Below are 18120 nucleotides of genomic sequence, written 5' to 3'. Positions count from 1 at the left end.
ATACGCCACCATAAAAAAAACATTAGTCATCACTTCAGATTTTAAAATTGACATCTGAACAGGGTGTTGAAAACACCTTACACATTTTGTTGTATGGACAGTTGTGAATGTGGTCAAAGGCTCTTCCCCCATATAAATGTCTCATATCCTTCTATTTACAGGTTCACATCTGGAGCCAATACTCCAGTCACATGACCAGGAGACATATCGGCAGTCTCCAGTCCCGGACTGTTTAACGCAGCCATCATCACACATAAGTGATCCTCTACAAGAGGCCAAATTGACTGTGCTCTCCAATGGACACATCACGTCACCGCCGCTTTTCGAGCATCGGCCACACATCGGATCATGTGATTCCAAGTGACTCTTCTGTGCAAGTAATTAGAAAGGACTTTGAATTTTGCACTGAACCGGCAAAGATCTTGCTACCTCAACTCCTAAACTTACCATTTAGGGGGACATCCGAAAATGAGGTACAAAGAGTGGGTGTAGAATCCAACCCGATCGTCGCTGGGATGGGATTTTACAGACTTCTAAAGTGTTGGTAGCTCAAACGTCAGATTGCATTCAATGCACAAAAATGCAAAGGAATTGTAAGTAGTAAAACAAATATGTATTTGATACATTGTACATAAGAGTTTTCATAAATATATATAAATATGTAAATATCTAAAAGTTAGATATATAAATATATACATATATGTTTTACAGAGTCTATTTTGATTGTTAGTGCATGAGACGTTCTAGAACAGCTGTGAAATGAGTCAGGGTTTTTCTTTTTTTTATAAAAGAGAACATATTTGGAAAATGAATTAGGTGCCTTACTGCATATAAGAATACAGGATCATTTACTGATGGAGGTGGTACAGCTGCCTAGAAATGTCTTCTTCATGTGCTCTGTATTTTATGGAAATGAGCCATTGGCCGGTTACATTTTAGTATCTGTATTATAACCGCAGCACACGGAAGATTGTTCTTTGTGTAGATTCACAGGGAAGGAGGGTATTGACAATAATATGGACAAAACTATTTGACCAAAGGATTACAGTAAGGTGTGATCCAGGGTTAGGATAAAAATAAACTATAACATCTAGAAACACGTCCGTATACAGCAGCTGTCATCTTCTGCTCCCCAATAAATTCCTGTCAAGTAAAGTGGCTTGCACAAAAAAAAAGAGGTATATTGCACTTAAATGTTATATTTGCATCTTCATTTCAGACATTCTACTTGGGGGTCATGGGATGAAGGAAGGTTTACAACATGTTACATTTCTAGATCACATTCCAAAAAAATACAGAAATTGTTTTGTTTTTACAATTGGGTAACAAACTACCATAAATTTAGTAGATGTGGTTTATAGGTTATACTGCGCTGACCTATAGAATAGATATGGCTCATGTTCAATCCCCACACTACTAGAACCCCTACAAATGACAACCTTAGGGGTCTTCTCCCACAGATCTGCCTAAATCATAAGTTACTGACCCTTCTTTTCAGTCCCATATGTTGCTATTCTTTCCTCATCACATTATTATGGTTTGAAACTGGTGTGAAATAAAATAAATCTCCTCTACATTGCATTAAGGGGTATTCCACCCTAGACATCTTATCCAAAGGATAGGGGTTAAGATGTCTAAGCGCGGGAGTCCAGCCACTGGGGACCCCCACAATCTCTCCTGCAGCCAGCGTTTGTTCAGAGTGTGGGGTGCAGCTCCAGAGGCTCGTGACATCATGACCACGCCCCCTTAATGCAAGTCTATGGAAGGGGGTGTGACTGCCTATATGCCCCTCCCATAGACTTGCATTCAGGGGGCAGGGCCCTGATGTCACGAGCCTCTGCCCCACATCGCTAGTCATCTGGCACGCTCCATGCACTGGATGTCTGGGGTGCTGCAGCAGACATCGCAGGGGTCCCCCGCAATCGTTTGGATAGGGGATAAAATGTCTAGAGGCGGAGTACTCCTTTAATCCCTCATACGTAAAGATTTGCACTTTTGGACATTAAGGTCCTCCTTCTTCTTGGTGTGAGGCTCTATTCAGACCTCTTTGTTCAGTGTATGCACCTGCATGGCTCTTGAGGTGTATCTCTAGGGCCTTGTGCACTGAGTACATGCCAAAAAAGTGTTGGACAACTAGATGTTATTTTTTCTGTAGTCTGCTGCACTTTCCTAAACAAGAAAAAGAACAGATCAGACAAAGGAAAAAAACAAGGTGTGAACAGAGCCTTAGCTTAGAAGAGGGTTAGCTTAGAAGGGGTTTTCCAATGTGTCTTGGGAGCATGTGGTGTCCTACCAATCTTTAGGACTAGAGATAAGTGAGATTACAGTTCAAATCACAGAATCGGAATCTCAAGCAGCGGCACTTGTTTTGTCTAGAAAAAGTAGTTCCGCTTCCTGAGTGTTCAGATTCCCTTAAAGCCTGGAAAGAACATATTTTTCTAGACCAAACAAATCGACCGCCGCCACTTCAGATTCAAATTTGGCGCTTGGTACTGCAAGTTTGCTCATCTCCATTTAGGATCTATGATGGGAAGTAATACTAGGAATGGAATCTACACTCATTTTGCATTCTATGGGAAAAGCTAATGTAATGTGAATGTTTACCTGGCACCCACTACTATCGCTGTGATCAATGAATGTTTTATAGGATAATGTGAAGTGCTAAACAGAGAGTTGGCTTTGCTTCTTGCGAACTACGGCAGATTTAGAGACATTATATTCTTAGAAAATTCTGGAAAAAAATTATAAAAATATATATTTGAGTAGCTTCAGTATGCAATTTTATTTTATACTGCATAAAAAGCATCAACCATTAAAGACAACCTGTCATTCCTTGGGGGGGGGGGGGGGTCTCTTCCTGTTGGGGTATGGAGAGAGGGATCAATTAAAGTGTACCTGTCGTCAACAAAAACTTTTTATATAATGTAGATAATACCATTATATGTATATTTGTAATATACATTGGTTAAAAATTGTGTATATTTTTTGGTGAAAAAATTCTGTCCCTGCAGCTATTGTCTGTGATGAGTCCAAAAACAGGAAGTGAGGGTGGGACAAGCAGGGCTCTGTGCAGGCTCTTGGCTTGTCAATCATCCTGATGTATGAGCCAGGGGCATGTCATGGAGCCTTTGTACACACTGTCCTGCTTTTTCTTAGTGCACAGAGCCCCGATTGTCCACCCTCACTTCCTGTATTTGGACTCCTCATAGATTATCTACATTATATAAAAAGTTTTTGTTGACGACAGGTACGGTACACTTACATGCTGCCTGACTCACAAGTCATCATCCCCACCAGCCTTAAAGGGGTGCTCCACTGCCCCAGCATTCAGAACATTTTATGAATGCAGGCTGCAGAGGCTGTGACTTCAGTCACGCCCCCTCAATGTAAGTCTATGGGAGGGGGCGTGTCACAACCCCCGCAGCCTGCATATTCCGAATGCTGGGGCAGTGGAGCACCCCTTTAAAGTGATGACAGGTTCCTTTTATAGGGGAAACCAAGTGTAATTCATCCGATATATTACAGATACATGTGTAGAAGATCATTGGAGATTTCTATGATTTAAATCCACAATGGATATGCAGAATTAGAGATATTGCATCACTTTGGCACCGGAGATTTGACATCTGTCTGAACTGCCACTGATCTGAATGAACCTTTCCTTAGGTTACCGGAAAGAGAAATCTCTCAACAGGACCAAAGGGGTTTCCACTCCATAGAGCCTTTTTTAAATAGAAACCAATGGTATGCCAAGATCAGGCTTTAGTAATGTGACCTCACATGTATGTATGACATATCAAACAATCATTTGGACTGGATTTCCCCTTTGAGCCCACAGGAATTTCAGCAAGCCTCCCCCCGGGGTAAATTCTTAAAGTTAGAAAACTTAACATAGGAATTAGTATCTTTACATGGAGTTGATCTTTGTAGAATTTCAGCCTCATGTCTTATATGGTGAAGGAAAGGGGCAGGTAAAATTTAAAGGACAAGTGCCCCTAATGCACAGATGCAATAAAGTAGCTACTAATACCTTAGTATTAAGGTACAAAGAAAAACACTGCAGCTGGCTGCAGATTCTTCCCTAATAAAATGAACAGACTGACTTATCACCTCATCTGTACTGTCATCTATGCCGGTAATAGTCTAGATTACAAATTTACTGTTTTGTTTATGCAGCGATAAAGACATACTCCGGAGAAAAACATTTTTTTTCAAATCAACTGGTGCCAGAAAGTTAAATAGATTTGTAAATGATTTCTATTTCCAGTCTGACCACAGTGCTCTCTGCTGCCACCTCTGTCCATGTCAGGAACTGCTCAGAGCAGGAGAGTTCGCTATGGGAATTTGCTTCTACTCGGGACATTTCCTGACACGAACAGAGTCAGTGTCAGCAGAGAGGACTGTAAAGACAACTTCCTCTGAAGCATACAGCAGCTGATAAGTACTGGAAGGATTAAGATTTTTAATTAGAAGTAATTTACAAATCTGTTTAACTTTTTGGTACCAGATGATTTGTAAATATATTTTTCCTCCAAAATACACCTGTGGTCACAAATTACCAACCCTGGTTTTAGTCTGACCTGCACTTACTGCCTTCCATCAGTTCTGTCTTCATTGGCGCTATATAAACAAAATGGTAGAAAAAGTTTATCAAAATTGCTTCAGTGTTTGTTTTATTTTTTTATGCATTGGAGCAACCGGATGTATAAAATAAAAAATTGGGGCAGTAAACTGTGTAACATTATAGCCGGTGCACTGTCGCAGCTTCTGCCTCTTAGCGCCACTTTTGCAATGGCCGAGTGACATGATTGATAAATAAGGCTGCACACACTAACACTACGCCTTGCGTGGCCCTAGGTCTCTGTAGTAAACCTTTACTTAAAATTCACATTTTTTTTAATGTAAGCTGAAGAAATAAATTTTTTAAGCTAAACAACCATTTGCCACATTTAACCATTCAATGTTACTTTGAAATGTTACTTCCACGAAAACCAGAGGAAATGCTGCTTCTGAGAGGCAATGTGAAACGGAAGTATTACTTTTATGTAAAGTTATTTATTTATAGACAGATGTGGTACAATGTATATTAATAAAAGAAGTTTCTAACAAAGCACATTGACGTGTCTACTAAACCCAGAGTTGTTTTTGTTGTTGAAAGATCCGAGTTGGAAAAAATAAAAACTTTAGAGAGAAACTCGTGTCTGTCATTTGTCACCAGATTGTGTGCGTTACGTGAGAAAGAATGAATGCTGGACAGATGTAGCAGAGGGAAATTCGCTATTTTCTGCAAATTGATGGGCACTCCCTAAACAGGAAAGCAGGGATCTGTGCAGTGAGGACAAGCAGGGATCTGTGCAGTGAGGACAAGCGGGGCTCTGTACACTGAGGACAAGCAGGGCTCTGTACACTGAGGACAAGCGGGGCTCTGTGCACTGAGGGACAAGCAGGGCTCTGTACACTGAAGACAAGCAGGGATCTGTGCACTGAGGACAAGCAGGGATCTGTGCACTGAGGACAAGCGGGGCTCTGTACACTGAGGACAAGCGGGGCTCTGTGCACTGAGGGACAAGCAGGGCTCTGTGCAGTGAGGACAAGCAGGGCTCTGTACACTGAAGACAAGCAGGGATCTGTACACTGAGGCTCTGTGACATGCTCTGGGCTCACACATTAGGATGATTGACAAGGAGGAGACTGCACAGATCCCTGCTTGTCCTACCCTCACTTCCTGTATTTGGACTCCTCAGAGACACACAGGCAATAGCTGCAGGGACAGCATTTTTTCACCCAAAAATATACACATTTTTAACCAATGCATATTACAAATATACATATAATGGTATTATCTACATAATATAAAAAGTTTTTGTTAACGACAGGTACACTTTAAAGGAGAACTCTGGTAATAGATATCTTCCTGCGGATAGGGGATAAGATGTCTGATCGTGGAGGGTCTGACTGCTGGGACCCTCAGGACCCGGTGTTCTGAACATTTATGTTTAGAATGCCGGCTGTGCTAGGCTTCGGAGCGGCCATGGCAGACACTCCCACTCTATTCATGTATATGGGAAAGAAGGAAATACAGCGTTCGTGTATCTCCAGATCTCCCATACAGATATATGGAGGGGGTGTGTTGACAGTTTCGGGCTGTGGTCAAAAGTAATCAGTCACAGGGCGGAGATCGCATGCAGATTAACGGGAAGCCAGAGAGGAGATCGTAGGGAGTCCCAGAGGCTGAACCCCCAACAATCAGACACTTATCCCCTATCCTGTGGATAGGATGTTTAGTACCAGAGTTCCCCTTTAAGTTGAACTTTTCATTAATTGTCAAATGGTTAAGGACATTATTGTAAAAAAACAGGTAAGAATGCTAGGTTTGGGATGTTTGATTAAATGGGCGCTGTCACATAAAAAATTCTGGACATGTTGTAGATACAAGTCAAAGGTTTTGCTCTGTTGGGGACTGAACTGAAACGAGCCTGGAGAAGTGTGCGTTAAGCGTGGCAAACTTACAGTGTAAGTCTATGGGATAGTCTCTATCAGCTGCACTATCCTAACACTTGGTTAGCGTCTGACCCTTCAAAACGTTTGACATATCAAAAGTCTTAAGGCGAGAGGTACACTTTAAGAGGCATGAATAATAATAATGGTGGTGGGAGGGGCTTTAGTTTATATCCAGTTTAATGCCCCTCAGCCTCATTCATACCCCTTTTTACAATAAATTTCTCACTTACCTGACAATGAAAAGCGCAGATCAACAGAATAGTAACATTAGGTTCATTAATGGTGGGGACCCAGAGAGAAAGTAAACACAGCGTTGGAACCCAAAGCTGTAAAATAATATAAATAAACTGACCACAGGGTCTCTTTAGATGGAGTTTCTTGCTGTGCAGAGGTTTACACTATCATTTTCTTCTAGCAGCCTATGTTTCTGTTAAACACATCACAAGGGTCTTTCTAAAATGCATATACAATGGAAATAAGAAAACGTGATGATAAGAGCCTCAACGCCGGCAATATCAAATTGGTGGGGGTCAGACTGCTGCTGACTGAAGGGGCCACAGTGCGGATATGAGCATTGCGGCCTCTTTATTTCCTACCAGGCACAGCTCCATGCATTCAATAGGGGCTGCCCCTGGTATTGCCAGTTGTCCTGTTTTAAGTTAATTGGACTGAGTTGCAATACTGTACCCAACCTATAGACGGGTGTGGCGCAGGACTACCACTCTAATAACCCTTTGCTCAGCAGCAAAAAGGATATAATCCCCTGTGATTTGGACATTAAACCTAGATGAGCCATTTAGTATCATTAGACCTGCCTGGCACACATTTTGTACATGTAACTTAAAGGCTTTACCTGGATACATAAAACCTCCAGGGGAAAAAGAGTGACATTCAAGGATAAAAAAAACTCGACAAATTGTACAGATACCTAAATCTGAAGAAATCAGGCAGCTATGAAAGGACCTGTTCACATCAATGGAGCTTAGGGTAAAGAAATTCCAAAAATGTTGAGGTGAAGGACAAGCCAGTTTACTGTTACAAGGGTAAGACTGCACCCGGGCTGAAAGGAAACTGCCTGAACATAGTGTCAGTCTGCTAGAGGAATCTAAAAGGGCTTATCAGCTGATTTCATAAAAACAAACAAAAAAACAGCACTACACCTATCCTCAGGTTGAGTGCGGTATTACAACTTTGCTCTATTCCCTTTAATGGAACTGCTAACAACAGGTGTGGTGCTGGTTTTGGAAGAAATCGGCTTTGTTTTTTGAATCCTGGATAACCCATTTAGGGCTAATCCACACTACAGCTGGCGGAATTCCACTTGCAGCATAGTCCTATTATTTTTAATGGGATTCTGTTGCTCCGTGTATTCTGCAGAATTTCTGCAACGGAACTCCGCTGGCAGAATGGGCATCCGCCCAATAAATTAACATATTAAAGGGGTACTCCGGTGGAAAACATTATTATTTTTTTTTTAATCAACTGGTGCCAGAAAGTTAAACACATTTGTAAATTACTTCTATTTAAAAATCTTAATCCTTCCAGTACTTATCAGCTGCTGTATATTACAGAGGAAGTTGTATTTCTTTCTGAAATTATTTTCTGTTTGACCACAGTGCTCTCTGCTGACACCTCTGTCCATATCAGGAACTGTCCAGAGTAGGAGCAAATCCCCATAGCAAACCTATCCTGCTCTGGACAGTTCCTGACATGGACAGAGGTGTCAGCAGAGAGCACTGTGGTAAAACAGAAAAGAAATTCAAAAAGAAAAGAACTTCCTCTGTAGTATACAGCAGCTGATAAGTGCTAGAAGGATTAAGATTTTTAAATAGAAGTAATTTACAAATCTGTTTACCTTTGTGGCACCAGTTGATTTAAAAAAGTGTTTTCCACTGGAGTACCAGAAACAACATATGAAGGTTAGGGTGATTCCTAATTGGGTTATTAAGAAATAGATGCCTTTTACCCAAAAAAAGGAACAGTACAACATTTGTCTATAGCAGTGTTTCCTAAACAGTGTACCTCCAGCTGTTGCAAAACTGCAACTTGAACAGCCTTTGGTCACATATAAGGTGGAAAGCATTATGATATGTTCTTACAGACCAAAAAAGACCCTATAACCCCTTAAAATACCACAAAAAAGGCATAAAAAATACATGTGGTCTTCAGCTCACATTAACTTCAATGGGGAATGCTCAAAACGGCATGAAAAAAAAAAAAAAGGAAATGGCATGTCACTTTTTTGGAGCAATTATGCTTAAAAGCTCACATGGATATCAACAGGGGGTGCTTGAAAAAAAAGTACCCAAAAATGCCTGCACTTTAAAACACATGCAAAAACCACACTGATTTCCAGGCTGTTTTGAAGGCCGTTTTCAAGAGGTATATACACACCTATTTATAACGGTGGCCATATTGGCTTTTACCCAGCTTGTGTTAGGGTCAGTAGAGTAAGGAGCTATAACTATGAGAAACAACGCAGAAAAGGTGAATTATAAAATTAGAATTTACTGAGACTTGATACAAAAAGCAAATGCTATTATAATGTGGAGCGTCCGGCCCAACTTTCCCAGCTTCATTGTCCTACACAGATCCCATTGTTGTGTTTAGAGGTAGGTGCACATGTAGTCGTCTGACCCCTCAATTTGCTGGATCCACCATTTCCATTATGTCTCAGACATCATCATCAAGAACCTGAGCTTCTTGCAGAATATTTCCTGGGTCCCTGTGGGGTCTTCACATCAATACGCTGCGGACCTTGTCATAAGCTCCAAGGAAGATAAAACCTCCGAGACTGATGGCCGTCATTCTTGGCACAATGCCAGCAAATAACCTGCAAAAGAAAAATGGTTGAAATAGCCTACATTTGACTACACCTCACTTATTGTCATTTATTTTTATTTTTTACCTTAAAAGAACCCTATGGGTAAAATATTTAAAGCTTTACACCATAGTGAAAATCCCTGTATCATGGGCATTCACAATGGGAGAACTTTTGTTGGGGACCCCCCCTATAAAGTGTACACCACATAAAAATAAAAGGGCATCCCAACCAGCCTGGAGAGATGCACCATGTGGTCACAGCTTAGTAGCTCAACAAAAAAACCACATGTTGCCTCTCAGCCAATCAGGTAAAACTTTCCTCTAAGCTGCAATGCTCTATTGGTTACCTATGCCATCTGCTGAACACTGCATAGTCTAAGGGCACAGCACAACTGGAAACAGCTTATAGATTCACTAGACAACACATAAAGGAGTGTTCAGAGGTCAGGTAAAAAAAACAGAAAATGCTGCAGAAACATATAGCATTGTTTACCTGTCTGCCCCAGGTCTGAAACCACCAAAATCCATTTGTTTTGTGTTTCTGTTGTAAGTCAGATATTCACTGCGATAGTGATGATGGTGATGTAGGCAGGGGCGGACTGACCGCTGATGGTCCAAGGGCCCGACCTGGTAAAGGGCCGTGCTACTGAGGATCCAGGACACTTGTCCTCGATCCCCAGCGCTGCTTTTTTCTTTATGTGCGTCTCACACACTTACAGCAGAAAGCCTCCTCTCTGTGTGATCCACAGCTGCGCCCACAGTGGGGAGCGTGACCTCCGCCCCCACACAGCACGTAGTGCAGGCACAGATGACATCACTCATCGGCGCCTGCACTGTGGAGGATAAAAGACACGGTCCCCTGGTGTGCTCCGGAAGAGATTGCTGCATAGGGCATAATCAGGTGATCAGATTTTTTTTTCCATCCTAGGGTGGGGAGGGGTGAATCTGCTGCATACCTACTGTTGGGGGAACTCTGCTGCCGCCTGTACCTACTGTTGGGGGAACTCTGCTGCTGCCTGTACCTACTGTTGGGGGAACTCTGCTGCCGCCTGTACCTACTGTTGGGGGAACTCTGCTGCCTACCGAATGTGTGTGTGTGTGGGGGGGTACTCTGCTGCCTACCAAATGTGGGGGACTTCTGCTGCCTACCAAATGTGGAGGACTTCTGCTGCCTACCAAATGTGGGGGACTACAGCTGCCTAGCCAATGTGGGCTATGCTCCTGCCTAGCTAATATGGGGACAAACTACCAAGCTAATAAGAGAGCTACCTACATAGGGGGTTTTCATTCAGGGGTCAGCTATCTGAGGAATTTACCTACAGGGGCATGACCTACTAGGGACCACTACCTACCTGGGGGCATTACCTATTTGTAACTTCCTTAAGCACCAACTTATTTTCTGTCTGCTAATGCAAAATACTCTGATAGTGCTCCTCCCAAGACTAAACTCTGAATCCGCCACTGGGTGGAGGAGGGTGTTGGCTACCTACTTGACTACCTAACTTTATACCTGGATGCCTAACTACTTACCTACATAGCCCATTTTGACCCTAAAGGACCAGAGCATTTTTTGAAATTCTGACCACTGTCACTTTAAGCATTAATAACTCTGGGATATTTTTACCTTTCATTCTGAATCCGAGACTGTTTTTTCGTGACATATTCTACTATAACATAGTGGTAAATTTTCATCGTTATTTGCATCCTTTTTTGGTGAAAAATCCCAAAATTTCATGCAACAACTGGAGGAGAACAGTTTGGAGACCACTGTGTAGTGGTCTCCAAAGTGTAGCCCTCCAGATGTTGCAAAACTTCAACTCCTAGCATGCCCAGGCATGCTGGGAGTTGTAGTTTTGAAACTCCTAGAAGCTGTAGTGAAGATCACTTTACAGCAATCTTCACTGCAGCATCTGACACCGCCGCCGCACCACTTGCCTGCTGCCAGTCCTGGTCCCCGCGTGACTGCCGCCGGTCCCTGCCGCATCTATGGCCCCCGCACCTCACCACCATCTTTCCCCCGCTCTGCCCCGACATCCAGGGGCGGGCAGAGCGGGGGGAAATGAACGTTCACCCCCACCCCTGCCCTGTGATTAGCCAATCAGTCCGCCGATCGTTCAATCGCAGGGGATAGGAGGAGGCGGCACCCTCGCTCCTATCCTTTAGGATATGATTGGGGCTGTCTCTGACAGCTCCGATCATCCCTATTTTCCAGGCTATCGAGTCATCAGAGACCCGATCAGCCCTGAATAGCCGCAAGTCGCCGATCTGAATTGTCTCAGGACCCCCCGCAGGGATTTGCACGGGATGCCTGCTGAATGATTTCAGCAGGCATCCCAGTCCGGTCCAGGTACGCCCTTGATCCTTAAGTACCAGGGAGCAAGGGCATACCTGTACGCCCTTTATCCCCAAGAGGTATATATTGATCAGTAATCAAAATCATAATGGTCATCCTTATCAGTATATATTTCCTCCTTGTATACCGGTATTATTGGTTATGGAATTTATTTTACCTACGTTAAAAAAAAGTTTCTTACATATATAAATTTTCGTTTATTTTGTGTGTGGCATAGGGGCGTGGCAGAACTGTGACCAGCCTTGCAGGGGGCCCTTGCCTTTTTTCAGGGGCCCTGAGTGATGACAGTCCACCCCTGACTGTAGGTGCTGGTCAGAGGTGGTGACATCACTAAGGGGGTGGGACTGGAGCTCAGAGATCGGGCCAAGCCTCCTGAGACAGCAGAGGATGATGCATTGTCTCAGAAGAGAGAGGAGAGCTGAGGAGCTACTGAGACAAATTAATAAAAATGAAAGGACTACACAACTTCCTGTCAGGGGCAAATCAAGCAACGGCATGCTGAAGCCAGTACAATTTGTGATAACACTATATTAGTAAGTTACCATATGTGTTTTAGGGGATATTCTAATTGAAAAACTATTTTGGTATACTGGAATACGCTTTTACATTTATTATTATAATCACTGCTCCAATCTGCCACAGGAATACATAAAGCCAGCATCTCAACAGAAGCACTTTTTATAATAGGACCATACAATTGCAGTTAGTATTTACATAATATACAGTATATTCCTAATGCAGGCACTGCTATGGGTTCTCTGATGGTGCCCACTTCTCTCATGTTATGCCTTTGTCCAAAACTGGCTGAATTATGGACACAACGCTAAGCTCATAGGGTGTTATCTAGCATATATCAATTCTTATTAATGCAATGTATGCCTTTGAGCTCCCGCTGAATTTATTTCTCCCAAAGGCAATTGTGTTAGTGTCATAAGAAGAATAAATGGTAGATCCCTGCACTAGTCCAGTCCTGTAGGGATTCAGTTCTTTAGGGAAAGGAATTCTATTTTAAATGGGCACTGTCCGATTCAAACACTTTTTATATGTTGTACATCTTGGCAAAACATTAACCTTTCTAAGATATTTCACAAAATGTTTTTATTTTCTTTTAATAGAAATTGTGGCTTATAAAAAAGACCACTAGGGATCCCCATACCATCCAGAACATAACCCTGTCCAGCTGCAGCATCATCTTTGTCCCAGCTGAAGCACAAGCATGGACAAAGTCCAGTAAGTCAGGGCAGGACTAGTACTCCTCTGTGCTCACTCCTGTCTATTAGACTGCAGCATGAGGAGGGGAGGGGTTAAAGAGCAGCCTGCAGGGATTGGATGAAGAGACACAGCACAGAAGACTCTGGGAGGAGGAAGAGTCATACAGAGTGAGGACACGCCCCCTCCAAAGCACAGAATGACAAACCAAGTAAGCAGCAAAAAGAAGGTATTTGAGAAAGAAATATAGGTACCAGCCACTGCTCAGTATGCAATCACACAATGCTGTATTCGCTGTATTCTTTCACTATTCACTTACTCTAATTATATTACAGTTGCATCACTTTTTTTTCGGCACAGTCCACAGTGCAATAGAGATAGAAAGTGATGGATTTGGTGTTGCATTCATCACTTCAGTTTTCTTCTCTGTTTGCTAAGGAATCTGTCACTTGTTATTACTCCGCTCTGGTTTAAATTACTGGGTACACGGCTGTTTTTCAGAGAGAAGATGCTGGGTGAACCTTCCGCCAACTGGAAATTCTACAAGAGCTGCATTGGATTTTTTAAAGTAAGACCAGGCCTTGCTTGTAAACTGGTTTATACCCCGGGGTGGGGGGTTATTCAGTTTTGCAGCAATTATCCATTATAATAATAATAAAAAAAAAAAAAAAAAAATTAAATTAGAAAATGCTGCTGCTGACTATAAATAGCGTTGGGTTTGTGCGGTAACAAAGTAGGAGCGTTCACGATGACAACATATTAACTATTATTTAATTTTTAAAAATTTAAAAAGTACAGAATTGGAAAAAAAAAACTAAAAACTTTGCTGCTTTCTTCCAAAACAATGCCACATTTGTCTACAGGATGTGTGTGGCACTGCGGCTCAGCTCCATTCAATTAAAGGAGAACTTATCCCCTATCCACAGGATAAGTAGCGATCTCCGGGATGGGACCCCAGCGCTCTCAGTGTCATCTACCAGTAGACAGCACGCGCTCCATTCATTTCTATGGGAGCGCCGATGATGCCCGATATACTTGGGTCTTTTCGGTACTATACTTGATGTGCTATACTTGGGTCTTTTCGGTGCTCCCATAGGAATAAATGGAGCGCATGCCGGCTGTAGACGCGCTCCTCACTGATCGCTAGGTCCCGTACTGGTGATGGCGATGGCCCCAGCAGTCGGACCCCCACAATCAGCTACTTATCCCCTATCCTGTTGATGGGGGATAAGTTATTTTTCACCGGAGATCTCCTTTAAGGGAACAAAGCTGCAGGAAAAGGCAAAAGGAAGAAATATGTGGTTCTATTTGCAACCCTTTAAGGCAGTGTTTTCCAACCAGGATGCCTTTGCAAAACTGCAACTCCGCAGTTGGCTGTCTGAGCATGCTGGGAGTTGTAGTTTTGTAACAGCAGGAGGCACCCTGGTTGTGAAACAAAATGGGAAATATCTGTCTATAGCAGTGTTTCTCCAACCAGTGTAATTCCAGCTGCTTCAAAAACCACAACTCCCAGCATGCCCGGACAGCCTCTGGCAAATTATATTGACTTCAATGGGGTCTGCTGTGGATTTTCCTCTGAGGAGCTGTGTGAACGTACCCATAAGGGCTTATAACCCCTGTTTATATGCCTTATTATTTCACATGCAACGCCAAAGAGGGGGTACAAAATTGGAGTTGTGTTTCAGGATTTTACCCCTAGGCCTGATAGAATGTGATGCTTTCTGTTTTTGAATTATAAAATCTATTAGACTTTGAATGAATCTATTGCTTGCACAACTTTCTGGGGAGAGCCAAGCAAAGACTTAAAGTGTACCTGTCATATTAATCACTAGGTCATTCGGATGCTTTACTCATTAGATCATTCAGATGTCTTTTTTGTGTGTCTAGCTAACATATTTGGCTCTGTTCTGCTGCTCACTCAATCTGACATCCACTGCTCAGGAAGGGGCGTGTCTGAGGCAAACACTGAGCCTGTCCTCACTCACCATGCATTCACTTCCTCCCCAAGTCTGCTGTGCTGTGTCTCTTCATGCAATCACTGCAGGCTGCTCTGTAGCCCCACCTCCCTGTTTTCAGACATGAGTCTGATAGGACTGGAGTGAGCACAGAGAACTGCTAGTCCTGCCCTCACTTCCTGGACTTTGTCCCAGCCTGTGCTTCAGCTGGGACAAAAGAAGATGCTGCAACCAAACAGGACCATGTTTTGGATGGTATGGGGACCCCTAGTGGTCTTATTTTTTTTTTTTTATAAGCCATCATTTCTATAAAAAGGAGATTTTTTAAAATATTTTTTGACATATATTAAAAAGGTTAATGTCTTGGCAAGATGTACAACATATAAAAAGTGTTTAATTCCGACGGTACCCATTTTAGATACAATTTTTACTGTAATAAGTTTTAAGGAATTCTGAGTCCTGGATATCAATAATATGATGGAGACATTTCTGATTGGTTACATTTTGGATAAGACTGCTGATGCCCACTGATCCCAACAACAATGGGTCTAGTCTTTCCTGTTGTCAGCAGAGACTTGGTCTCACGTATCCTGTTCCCTCTCAGTATAGTGAACAATATGAGTAAAATGGGCACATGGGGCACTGAATGGGATGTGTGGTCCCTGAAGTAGTAGCTGATGATGTGGAGGGGCTACATCTGAGACCCCATAATGTGGCTGTATGACCACCCAATTTGTGCAATTACTTCACATAGCAAAATTGTATTAAGATAAGCATTCATTACTTCTGTGTATATTGGAAAATACTCCTTAGAAGTCTATTTTTCACTAAAGATAAACATTGTGATCTGGTTAAAGTGGTCTTCTCAGAGAGGTGGTCTTTTAAATAGGGTTCACTGTTTATTACTCGAAGCTGTGGCAAGGTGGAGCTTGTAAAGCATCTTTTGGCAGAGAACCAACACGTGCACTTCTACGGGGGAGGTCAACCTCCAACCCTGGTCCATAATGGTTTTGCAAGTCTTTAAAAATAATCGGCTTTACATAGTTAGAGGAGATATGTAATTGAAAGGGGACACTCGGCACTTGCTCTGGTGATAGAAGAAAGTTAATGCGAGCTAAGAAAAACAAATGGTTAAATCCCATCATTTAACAGTTAAAATACTCTTGCTGCATGGATTCTTATGATTCAAAGTGGAAGAGGAACTTAAGTGAAATCAGATCTATTTTTGCAGATTTTGCCATATGGAATGTATAAGGAAAATAGCATAATTGTCAGGCCTGGGTACAGCTGGCTAGACGGCTGAAATCACATAATTGCTTAATTTCGTTTCTCTGTAAAAGTTCTATGCGTTATCCTTTTTCTTAGGTCAGAGTTTAACCGTTCTCTGTGTTCACACCCCATGGCTGTGGCTGTGTGACACCCGTTCATAATCCTCCCTCTGATCTCTCTATAATACACTGGATGTTTATTGCCCAATACATCTGGTTTATAGATATACAATCCTCCTTTCCAGTGAGCTTGCTTCAATAGCCGCTTGTTGGAGAATTTCTGGAGTAAACACATACAGGATGGAAGGGATTTTTTGTAGAGGAATTTTGTAGCCATTTTTAATAAGGGTATGTTCACACCACAGAATCTCTGTGCGAAATTCCGCTGAACGAATGAACATGTTTATTCTTTCGGCAGATCAATATCAGCAATGGGATCCTCCAATATGAATGGGTCCGCAGAAGGCCTATTCACACCAATGTTAAGGCTCACACAATGGAATTTCCCAAGCACAATTTAGTGCGCGTCAATTTCATAGTATGAACATACTCTAATACCATGGCAAAACAATAGATGGTGGGTTTAGATGTGATTACTTGGAGAGTTACCTTTTTTTTTCAGCGTATAAGACAACTGGGCGTATAAGACGACCGCCCCAACTTTTACAGTTAAAATATAGAGTTTGGGATATATTCGCCGCACCGTATAAGACTACCCCTTTAGGTACTACCCACATTAGGTTGTCAGCATAATTCCCTCCCACTAGGTAGACAGTATAGTTCCCCCACATTAGTTTGGCAGCATAGTTCCCCCACATTAGCTTGGCAGCATAGTTCCCCCACATTAGGTAGTTCCCCCCACATTAGTTTGGCAGCATAGTTCCCCCACATTAGCTTGGCAGCATAGTTCCCCCACATTAGCTTGGCAGTATGGTTCCCCCCACATTAGGTTGGCAGTATAGTTCCCCCCACATTAGGTTGGCAGTATAGTTCCCCCCACATTTAGTAGGCAGTCGCCCCCACAGACATACAGGTAGTCCCGGCCGACTGCAGCACCCGCCGACTGCAGCACTTTCGACTTTTGGGAACATTTTCCGTGGTTGAAAAGTCTTCTTATATGCTGGAAAATACGGTACTGCAGCTTCATCCCTCTCCTTAAGTAGTTACATATTAATGTTAAGACTGAGCTTGGAATGGCTGAAGTTTTTAATCCAGGTCTGGTCCATCTATGTTACCTCATGGGAGATCTGATAAGTTCCAGCACCAATAAGCCCCTAGCAATCTTGCAACCCTCCTCAGCAAATATCTGAGTGCTGGGGCAACCAATACTTAGCACAAGTGAACTCCCCACACAACAGACACCAGAAGACAGGCCAATGTGGATGAAGATTGACCTTCTAATGCTAGGTCCACATTGCTGTTTGCATCCAACCCATTAATGGTCCGCTCAGTTTTATTTTTTTTTATCGAGCCGAACGGACCCTGAAACGGGTTGGGTGCAAACGGCTACTGCCAGGTCCCGACAAATTCTCTTCCCTTGCATGGGGTCAGTCGGTGATCCGGTCATTATACAGCAACTTAGCCGAGAAAAGATAGTGCTTAGAGCCCTAAGCTTTACTGATCAAGAAGACATCCAGTCCAGTTCTATATGCAGACAGCACTGGGAGACCACCATTCTGCCATGTTCTCACATATACCAACCACCTGGCAAAGCAGGCTGGATCTGGACAAACTGATGTTGCTCCCATATGATGTCTAGCTTTTAAATGGAATCAAGTTCATGCTACCCAAACAACAAGTCATTGGGGGCAATCTTTGACAGCTTCTCCCAGCCCCTCCAGCCTTGACTGATAAGATCTCTCCTTGCTTAGGTATAGAGAGCGATACAACTTTCAGGCTCCCATAATCCCTTCTTTATAATAGTTTAATCAAAGCCTGAAATGCCCATATTAAAGATATATATGGTTTATGTCAAGATACAGCTGTACTTGTTTCCTTAAAGGGATACTCC

General features: G+C 42.6%; 2 protein-coding genes across 4 annotated transcripts in view; one reads left to right on the top strand and one right to left on the bottom strand.

Annotated features, from left to right (window-relative positions):
• Nucleotides 1-5194, top strand: part of LRIG1 (leucine rich repeats and immunoglobulin like domains 1) — a 123932-nt gene extending 118738 nt beyond the window's left edge. For both annotated transcript variants that reach the window (XM_056524563.1, XM_056524562.1), the window contains one exon: nt 162-5194. In XM_056524563.1, coding sequence (XP_056380538.1) covers nt 162-364 — 203 coding nt within the window. In that variant the 3' untranslated portion in view covers nt 365-5194. The remainder of the gene's footprint in view (nt 1-161) is intronic.
• A 3534-nt stretch (nt 5195-8728) lies between these two features.
• Nucleotides 8729-18120, bottom strand: part of SLC25A26 (solute carrier family 25 member 26) — a 183419-nt gene continuing 174027 nt past the window's right edge. Inside the window, exon 10 of one of the 2 annotated variants that reach the window (XM_056524561.1) lies at nt 8729-9334. In XM_056524561.1, coding sequence (XP_056380536.1) covers nt 9238-9334 — 97 coding nt within the window. In that variant the 3' untranslated portion in view covers nt 8729-9237. The remainder of the gene's footprint in view (nt 9335-18120) is intronic. The other variant, XM_056524560.1, reaches the window with a different exon arrangement.

This window comes from Hyla sarda, chromosome 6 (assembly GCF_029499605.1).
Source record: "Hyla sarda isolate aHylSar1 chromosome 6, aHylSar1.hap1, whole genome shotgun sequence".
NCBI classification, from domain to species: Eukaryota; Metazoa; Chordata; class Amphibia; order Anura; family Hylidae; genus Hyla; species Hyla sarda.
Note: the sequence above shows the minus strand (reverse complement) of the source record. Positions and strands in the feature narration are given on the sequence as shown.